Source organism: Gekko japonicus, unplaced genomic scaffold (genome assembly GCF_001447785.1).
Source record: "Gekko japonicus isolate JY-2015 unplaced genomic scaffold, Gekko_japonicus_V1.1 scaffold170, whole genome shotgun sequence".
NCBI classification, from domain to species: domain Eukaryota; kingdom Metazoa; phylum Chordata; class Lepidosauria; order Squamata; family Gekkonidae; genus Gekko; species Gekko japonicus.
The window spans coordinates 956,269-966,058 of record NW_015160212.1 but is presented as its reverse complement, the minus strand read 5'-3'; the positions used below and the strand labels follow the sequence as shown (position 1 = coordinate 966,058).

Here is a 9,790-nt window from a genome sequence, read left to right as displayed (position 1 = left end):
TGGAATGTAGTCCAATCAGCTTCCATATGTAAATGACCTTGGAACGCTGGGCGGGACTGCACAAAGCAGCCAATGAACCCAGCCAGTGTCTTCCGAGTGGCAGTTTTTTCGGCCTAACACTAAAGGAGTGCATTTTAGAATTCTGGCACCCAAAACCCTTTTATAATATAGGGGAGAGATAGGCCATTGAAGTCAATGGTGAAAACATAGGGTATATTCTGGGGGCTGGAGGTGGAGCCTGTCCCCAAGATACCCACCATGTTTCAGGAACATTGAACTAGGGGGTCCAATTCTACAGCCCCCGAACAGGTTGCCCCCATTCCCTCCATTGTTCTCTATGGTGGGAAAGAGAACAATGGAGGGGATGGGGGCAACCTGTTTGGGAGCCCATAGAATTTGAAGCCTCTCCCTTGAACCCCCTCCCCTCCAGCCCCCAGAACATACCCTATGTTTTTGTCATTGACCTCAATGGCCCGTAGGATATAATGGGGTCGAAATGTACATTCGGCTGGAGGAAAGACTCTGGAATGGGCTCCTACTTCCGAAATTGACATGCAGGAGTCTTTCTGCCAGCTGAAATTGATTCTGCCCAATTCAGCTGAAACCGAATCAGGCCAATTTTTTTTTTGGTTGCACACCCCTAGAGGCTGATTTTACCACAGTTTCACCCAAAAACCAGAGCGTCACCCCCAACATACCTACGTCACTTCCCAGTGACACAGGCACGTTGCACGATGTCACTTCCCGCTCCCAGAACTTCCCCCCCATCCCCCTGCCAGCATTTCCAATGGACCCGGCAACCCTAGCCAAGGCCCAAGCAATGTTTTACAGTACATTAGCAAACCAGCATCCCACGACGGCAAACCAGCATCCCGCAACAAGGAACACCCTCCTGCCAAGACCTGGAAGCCTGTCAGAACAGGACTGGTGGCTTTCAACCAGGACAGGGCAGGAGGGATAAGCCCAGTCAAGGCCCCAGCGCATTGGCACGTCCCGCAAATGCAGACAAAGCATTAAGCACAAAGAGATCCCTTGGTCGCTATGAGAACCACATCTCCTTACCCGGCTGAGGTCGGTTCCGTACTTCCGATGAAGTTCATCGAGGCTGAGCTTGTGATCATCCTGTGAAGGCAAAGGAACCGGTGAGATGGGATCCGGATACTCGAGAGAGTCTGCCACAGAGCAAGGGGGCCAACAGACTGACACTTTGGTTGCAGGAGGACACCTTACTGCTAGGTGTCAGCGAGCTGCCAATGTGTTCTGTATGTCTTTCCCTCCATCCTCATGCGCATGTCTATATGTCCTATGAAGCGCTCATTTCTATGTCTCATGCATTCCTTTTGATATACGCTAGTGTTGCTTTGTACTCTCGTAATCAGCAAGGTCACAGGTGGGGAAAGTCGGCTTCGCTTAGTCTATAATGAACTAGAGTGTGAGAAGAGCCTAATTGTTTATCTTCTAGGAGACATTTGTTCTCAGGCGTTGGGTGCGAGTTTGACAGCCCAACCGCGCGAGCGGGAACCAAGCCTATTGGTTATTGCTATTTTGAAATTGCTTTATTATTCTATGCCCAACCATTCTGGTTATTCCAAACAGTGAACTTGCTCCAGTTTCTTCATGGCTTCAATAAATATTACTTTGCTACAAATGTGTATTTGATTGACAGCTGTGGATTCGGACACTAGGACACCTTAGTGCTAGAAGATCTCCTGCCCTGTTGGGCTCTGGCTAAAGACCCCCCCCCGGGTGCCATTCATCCATCACGCAATACAGACTGCGCACTGCTCTGTGCAACCCTGTGTGGAGAAAGTCTCGTCCCAGATTTGGAGCTGGGAGCCAGTGCCGCCTCTGTTGAGACTCTGGTCCAGTTTTAACGTGTGCTCCTGCCACGGACTCCAGCTGCCCTCGGACCCAGACTGCACTGATCTGTGCACACACTCCCCCCTCGACTCCAACCCCCCTCCTCCCCGTCCTGTGATTTCACAAGTTCTGTTGTAAAAGAGCTACTGAAAGGATAAAGACCAGAAAGAAAGCGCCTTCCGGTCGGTTCAGGTAGGCCTTCGGCACACAGCAGGGGGGCCTACACGCAACGGGAAGTCCTGGACTTGCACCTTTGCCCCGGGCTAGTGCCGCTCCTTCAGGCTGGACCGCGGGCTTTGGAAGCTACAGAAGCCTACCAGATAAAAGCAAGCGCTTGGACTGTATCCTGTCACTGACTTGCAATACCCTAGGTTGGGATTTAAATCAAAGGCGTTCTTATTTTCACGCAAATGTAAAAGCAATACCACAAGACAAGTGCTGCTAGTACAGGTGTATTGTTTTTTGTTTTGTTTTTTTAAAGCCAGTTTGGTGTCGTGGTTAAGTGTGCAGAGTTGCAGACTCTAATCTGGGAGAACCGGGTTTGATTCCCCACTCCTCCACTTGCAGCTGCTCGATGACCTTGGGCAAGCCATAGTTCTGTCAGAGCTGTTCTCTCAAGGAAAGTTCTGGAAAGAGCTCTCTCAGCCCCACCTTCCTCACAGGGTGTCTGTTGTGGGGAGGGGAAGGGAAAGGAGTTTGTGAGCCGCTCTGAGACTCCAAGTGAAGGGTGGGGGATAAATCCAATCTCTTCTTCTTCTTCTATTTATACAGGAGGGCTGGCCTATTAGATATGTTGGTTAAATAGAACCTCCATGCTCAGAGGCCGCAATGCCATTTTGCAGGGGCCCCCCCTGAATTTTAGATAGGAGACCAGGAGACACTAAGGGCAGGCAGGATGTGTCTGGAGGCTTTAAAGGGGGGGGGACACATTTGGTCCAAATTCAAAGAGGAAGTTATGCTCCAACAAAGGTTGTCTGGATGTTCCATCAGGTTCTGTTCTTCAGAGAAGACAACCTGCTACCTTTGGGGAGTTACGTTTTTTAAAGCAAAGCGCATGGTGAGACGAGATCAGACCCTAATTCCAACAGACTGTAGGACAGCGCACAACTTTTGAGTAAGCACAGCCCACAGTTAATCTGCTCTATTCCAGTGACCCCCCCCCCAAAAAAAACCATCCCAAACTTGCTTGCAGATGGAGAAGAAAAATAGAAGGAATAATTAAGGTAGCTGGGAACTTCTGGGTGCACTGCTGTAGATTCTACAGTGCGCCCTGCTTAACAGCGGAACTTTCCCCACATGATCCTCGGAGAGCACTGCGTTCAGGGACACAAAATCGGTTGGTCCTTCCAGGCCCCAAGGATGCCAGACTGGTGACAACCAGGGCCAGGGTCTTCTCGGTGGCAGCTCCATCCTGGTAGAATGAGCTCCTGGAAGAGAACTTTTACAATTCCGCAGGGCCTGCAAGATGGAGCTCTTCCACCAGACGTTTGACTGAGGAGCCGCATCATACACCGAGGAGTGCCCCTGCACCCTGGCTTTACCATCTTTACCTTCACCTCCAGCCTTTGCTCCGGCGGCCTACCCTCGCTGTCGCTAGCCTGTACCCACCGCATAATAAGTGAGCAAACTGAGCTGGTATGAAAGTTATCGTAATCATACAGTCATCTAAGCCATATTAGAAATAACGTTTGCTCTTGTTTTATCTGACAATGTTCCAGCGTTTTAACTGTTTTAACTGATTGTTATTTATATTATTTGTTTATATGCTTATATAGACTTTAGTTGTATTTTTATGAAACATGTGTAAGCCGCCCTGAGCCCACCTTCGCAGGGAGGGTGAGGTATAAATTGAATGAATGCATGAATGAATAAATAAAAACATCCCCTTCAGTTCTCCCGGCTCCTCTGCTACACGGTGACCAAAGAACCTGAGCTGAAAGGCAAAACTGGACCCTTCAGCCTCAACAAGGCCATATTCATCCCTGGTGCCTGCTCTCGCTCTGATGTGTCAGGTGGGCAGATAAGGCTCTGGTTTCTCAGGACGGAGTGGGGACGCTGCAAATACTTCCACGATTGAGGTATTTCCACTACCGGTTCCTTTAAAGCCGACTGCGTCAGCCCAGAGATCAAGCAGCCTGAGCAATTGGAACACATTTCCTGCTGCGCCAACAGAAATTACCGATAGTTAGGTCCATTTTTTAAAGAAAAACACTACAAAATGGCTCTGGTTCCCCAGAATGTTGTCTTTGAGCCTTTGACGCTGCACAGCCTGCTAAAGTATCGATCTGGGCGCCAGTCAGCGGAAGCGGCCATTTCCTTGCCTGCAGTACCCTGGAAATGAGCTGAGGCGACCGGCAAAATCTGGTCTCTGCCATGAACTCACTAGCCTCTGAGGCAAGCGGACTTCGTCATCTGGGAATGGCCATCTGCCGACCAGCAGGATTACAACACGCTGAGGAAGGCTTAAGAGACATGCTGAGTAGTTAACGGAGTAGGCACTCCCGTCACCCATTTTAAGACATCCAACAGGGGAAATGGACATTCTGTATTGTAATGCCAACGGGAAAGGCCATTAAGGATTATTGGGAGACAGCGGGATGAGTTGAAAAGGAGCACACAAGCAGCAGAGAGGATGACATTTAGGAAATAATCTTTCTAAACCTGACAGGAAACGTCACACAGCTGAACGCCCCCAACCTCCACTTCACAAGTTCAACCACCTGACGTTGTTACAACAGCCATGGAGTTACTCACCAATGAAACTTCCTTTTTCAGCTCATCCATATCCCTCTCCTTCTTCCCTTTTTTCTTCTTGGCGCCATGCTCAGATGTTGCTGCCGGCTCATACTTTTCACGCCCGGTCTAGAAGAAATCAGAGTGGCAACAGTCAGGAGCAGGGTTCCCTCTAAGGTGTGAGCGGCCGCTCATTAACCCAGGAAGCCCCGCTCAGCAGCAGTTCTGGAGCCACGCAGGGTTGGCACTGCCCACTGACCACTTTAAAATCACAGCATTTTCTGCTCAGGAGGTGCCAGTTGGTACATCTCTGATACATTTCCCTTATCCTGACACGCAGAAGCCCACCAGAGCCTTGGCCAGAAATTTATCCCGGCCTACTCAAAGATTCCCTCTTTCTGTGGACATATCAGCCATCCAACCCAGACCCTAACAAGATTTGCTTTTTTAAAATGAAGAGCACACTCTCAATCCGAGTTATGTCCCCCTCTGTTGAACAGATGTGGTTCTTCGTGTTAGTGAAAGTGTATCCAGGGATGCACCCCGAAGACCACCCACAACAAAGCAAAACAGAATCACGGGACTCAAAGACACAAGAGGGAGTCGCATTCGTGGCACACAGCACTGTTGAACAAAGGGGGGGGAACCGCCCACCCAAAGCTTATAAAACAAATACAGAAAACACCAACTTTATAGAAGTGTCAGGAGGCTGAGTAACCTTCACACCGAAAGCACGTTTAAAGAAAAAGAGTAAGCATGGAAGGGCACGAGGTACCCCCTTGAAGACCACAAATTCTGGTGTTGGACTCTCTTCAGAGGGTGCCGGGAGTGAAAATACAAAGCAGAAGGCCAGGAGGGCAAAAAACCCAGAAACGTTGGGGCCCAGTTCTCAACTACGGATCAGCCATCGAAACCTCAGACTGTGACGTGACTCCTAAAACAACACCAAATGCAGCCAGTGGACTTTTTGGAAGTGAGCTAACGAAAGCGCGAGTCCTTCACTTTCCATGATTTGGGGGGGGGGGGGCCTCCCCTGTAGATGTCTGCACATAAGCCACTATCCAGAGGAACAACTTCAGATTTCTACCACAGAACAGTGCATTATGCTCACGGCCTACGGGGAGGGGAAGATAAGCTCCACTGAAGTCTCCCCAGGAGAGGAGCAAATCCCCACCCACTCGATCTCTCACAGAGCTGCAACGGCAGCTTGTTGCTATGCAGCTGAGCTTCGGGGATCTGACCGCCTGTGCGCTCCCCCTCCTAAGAGCGCAAAGCTATCAAATGAGTCCCGCCATTTCCCCCTGTGGTAACTTTTCCTGGTTGTAAAATTTAATTCAGCAGTACCTACAAGCTTTCCCCAGTGGGCCGAAAAATAAACTGGGCCACTGATTTCTGACAGAAGTATGAAGGCAAAGAGCGACACCGCTGCCTCTTTCTCTGGGGTAAATCCGCCCTCCCCCTTGCGCTATGGCAGCAATATTCTTTGAGAGAAACGCACACGCACTGGAAAAAATCGTGAACTACTACACAAAGGGTGTCGTTCCGCCCTAAGAGGGTAGGAAAAAATGATCTACACAGTCAGGTTTGTGGGAGTTTGTGAACTTGACCTTCCCCTTCTGAACTGCGTTCAAGGACTCTTCCCTCGACAATCTCAGATTGGCAAGAACAGGAACATCAGCACCACACCACTGCCTGAGTGAACGGATATCAAAAAATCCTTCACATGAGTCTTACTAAGGCCCACTACCTGATCTAGAAATGTCACGGCCCAGGTGGGAAAGACTGACTAAATTTGGGGGGTGCGAGCAATTTCCAGTGTTCCCTCTAAGCTGAGTTTGTGTGAGCCAGCTCACATTTTTTTAGCCTCCGGCTCACACATTTTTATCTTAGCTCAGGAAGGAAGGCTCCAGAGCAAACTAATTTATGCAGCCGCCAAATTGCTCACCCACAGCTTTAATGCCGGTAGCTCACAAAGTAGGATTTTTGCTCATGAGACTCCACAGCTAAGAGGGAACGTTGGTAATTTCCTCCCCCCTCCCATGGCCTTCCCCCCCCCCGAAGGAAAAAATTGGGGGAACACTGAAAAGAAACTCTGATGAAATATTTTCTTTTTCGAATGAGTAAAACGCCCTGACCTCATCTCATCAGATACTGGGAGGATCCTGGTAACTATTTGGATGGGCAACCACCAAGGAAGCCCTGGGTTGCCATGCAGAGGCAGACGAGGGGAAACCACCTTTGAACATCCCTTGCCTTGCAAGCCCGACGGGGTAGCCATAAATCAGCTGTGACTTGACAGGGGGAGAAATGATTCACAAAGCAAAGTTTCATATTCAAAACGTATAGCTTGCAAAAGCCCACGAGAATTTTCTCCCCAGCTTTTCCCAATGGAAAACTGGGCAATTTGGGGTAGCACTGGGGCGAAAAACCCTGTAATTCTTTTCTCTTTCTCCAAAGCATTTCACTAATTCCAAATATACAGCATGGAACAGTGTGAGGACTCGAAAAAGCCTCTTGATCTTTAAGCATACACAAAAGGTTAAGGTTTTCTTTTGTTTAAAAGGAAATAAGTTGAGCACCAACATGCTACAATGTATTTAATAGTAATATATATTATGAAAGAGCTCAGTCTTATAAAGTTCAGCTTAATATCCGAACACACGGGTCAGGTCCTCCCACCGTGACCCTATGCGAAAGTTTCTGCCCAAAGAAAACATTTTCCTTTTGTTTACTACAGAATGTTTTCTACCTTCTACCATTATTTTTTTCAAGTGTTGGGTATCCCTGCAATTTCTCTCACAGAAGATCTTTATACCTTTACATTCTACGAATATGCCAAATTGTAGAATTACACCCCTTTGCACCCTAGCGAGAGCAGAGGGGCACAGCCTTGAGTTTGACGCATGGAGCTAAAGCTTGATTTCCTAAGGAAGCAGAAAACCAAAGCATGGCCTGTAATGACCGCACAAAGACTCCCCCTTGCAGCCAGAAACCTCCATTCCAAATTTCAACTGCTGCTCAGGCGTACAGACTACGCCAGGCATTAACTCTGGAATATGTACTGATGGCGTGTGGATCGCATACATTTAAAGCATAAAAACGTTCTGCTTTAACACACCGCACCCCTATAACTGGCACAGGGACGGGCTTGGCTTTTAACAGTTTGGGAAAGTTAGGGTCGTTGCTCAGCTTAGATTGGGGGGGGGTATCAGTTTGCTCTTCTCGACATATCCCTGAGCTGTTTTAACTTCGGAACCCGCCCGGCTACAGCGCCAACCAGGGGCATGCAGAAAACTGTTTGTCTCAGACCCAGTGAAAAGCGGTTTGTTCTTCCCTGTTTCACGCACAAGGCCCAGAAAACCCCAAGCGTCTCAAGAGGCACAAAGTGGAATATTTTCGTTCCTCATACTTCTCGAACGCTTACAAGGGCACTGTAGGCTTTGGAAGAACACCACAGGCTGCTTTTTTAATCAGCAAAATGGAACTTTTGTCCTCGGCCCAAGAGACAAGAGTTGAGTGTATAAAAAAAGTCCCACATTCCTCACTGGACCGGCCTCCTCCGCTCTCGAAAGGGCTTGCCGTTCAGAAAAAGATCTGTCCCGACCAATTTGAACAGTTCCCCCCCCCCAGATAAACCTATACAGTTTTTTCCGCTTCCGTCCCCTTAGCCTCTTGCTTTAAACAAGACGGAAGGTATCTTGAATTAACACCAAGATCGGCGCACCAGACGCTTTGACACTGGGTGGATTTTTATTACCTCTTCCTTTTCCAGCCTGAAAAGGGAAGTGCAACTTATGAATCATGAACATGGCAGCGCAGACAAAAGCCTCGACTTATTCTTCCAGTATCCTTTGGAGCGTTGTCCCCCCCCCAGCCATTGCCGTTTCAAAAAGTTGACTGTTATGAGTCACTGGTCTCCCGGCCAAGCATCCCCCCACTCCCCACATGGCTGGAGAACCCTGTATCCCCCCCTCCCTTCCCCATTTCTTTGTGAATAATCTCAGTTCCACAGAGCCCTGCCAGCACGATTGGCCACTGAGGATCGGACCCCTCGACTGCCAGAGGCGCACTTCCTGTCTTTGATGCAAGAGACTCACGGGATGTTTGGTTCAGACGCAGAGCCACGATTGTTCAGAATCTGGGCTCTGCCGTTTCACAGCTCGGCCCAGGCCCACGACAGGCAAGCCACAGAGAGGCGGGGACAGACAGTCAATAAGGGCGAGGAGGCGTCGTGAAAAGCGGGCTGAGCTACGGGACATTCGAAACAGTGCCGAATGGGCAGAGCCGGCGGGCTGAGCATTCCCATGAGCTTTACAGAAAGCCGAGAACAGAAATAGGACTGCGGGGGAAGAAGGGGACGCCGGCCAATCTAAACTGACAGCACGTAACTGCTCACAAGTTCGCCATCAAAAAGCCAGCCAGCCAGCCGTGTATTACAGGCCAATAACATTTCCATTCTATGAAGCAAACGTGTTCCATGAGCCACGTGTTCAGTGAGTCATTCAGCCTAGATCCAACCACATTAAGAAAATTGTAAATTTTCTTTAAGGAGAGGAAGAAGAAGAAGAGATTGAATTTATACCCCACCCTTCAGTACCCGAAGGAGTCTCAGAGCAGTTTACAATCTCCTTTCCCTTCCCCTCCCCACAACAGACACCCTGTGAGGTAGGTGGAGCTGCTGAGAGAGCTCTGACAGAAACTGCTCTTTTCCAAGAACAGCTCTGATCAGAACTATGGCTTGCCCAAGGTCATCCAGCAGCTGCAAGTGGAGGAGTGGGGGATCAAACCTGGTTCTCCCAGATTAGAGCCCGCACACTTAACTACTACACCAAACTGGCATTTTTCACCAACTCCCCAGAAAAAAAGTTTCATGGTCCAACTGAACTGCACCGCAGAGGGAAGGAATCCACAGAATTTATTCCTCCCCCCCCTAATCTGAAAGGCACTTCAGTTTTCCTAGCTGCGTGTTTGGACTCCTCAAGCCTCCGCAAGATTGGAATGGCTCGCACATGTTCCAATGAAAGTGTAGATTGGCCACTTCAAATAAAACAGGACCTCTTCGACACATGGAATCACCATTCCCCAGGTGGTGGCTGGAGACCTCCTGGTATTACAACTGGTCTCCTTTGGAATGGGGAATCTATGGCATTACACCCACGTGAGGTCCCTCCCCTCCCCAAATCTCCAGGCACCTCAA

General features: G+C 49.2%; 1 protein-coding gene across 1 annotated transcript in view; it reads right to left on the bottom strand.

Moving 5' to 3' along the window:
* ATP1A1 (ATPase, Na+/K+ transporting, alpha 1 polypeptide) overlaps window positions 1-9,790 on the bottom strand; it is a 42,888-nt gene that overhangs the window by 20,403 nt on the left and 12,695 nt on the right. Inside the window, exons 2-3 of the mRNA XM_015409844.1 lie at window positions 4,615-4,722; window positions 1,063-1,122 (exon numbers count right to left, since the gene is read on the bottom strand). Coding sequence (XP_015265330.1) covers window positions 1,063-1,122; window positions 4,615-4,644 — 90 coding nt within the window. The 5' untranslated portion in view covers window positions 4,645-4,722. The remainder of the gene's footprint in view (window positions 1-1,062; window positions 1,123-4,614; window positions 4,723-9,790) is intronic.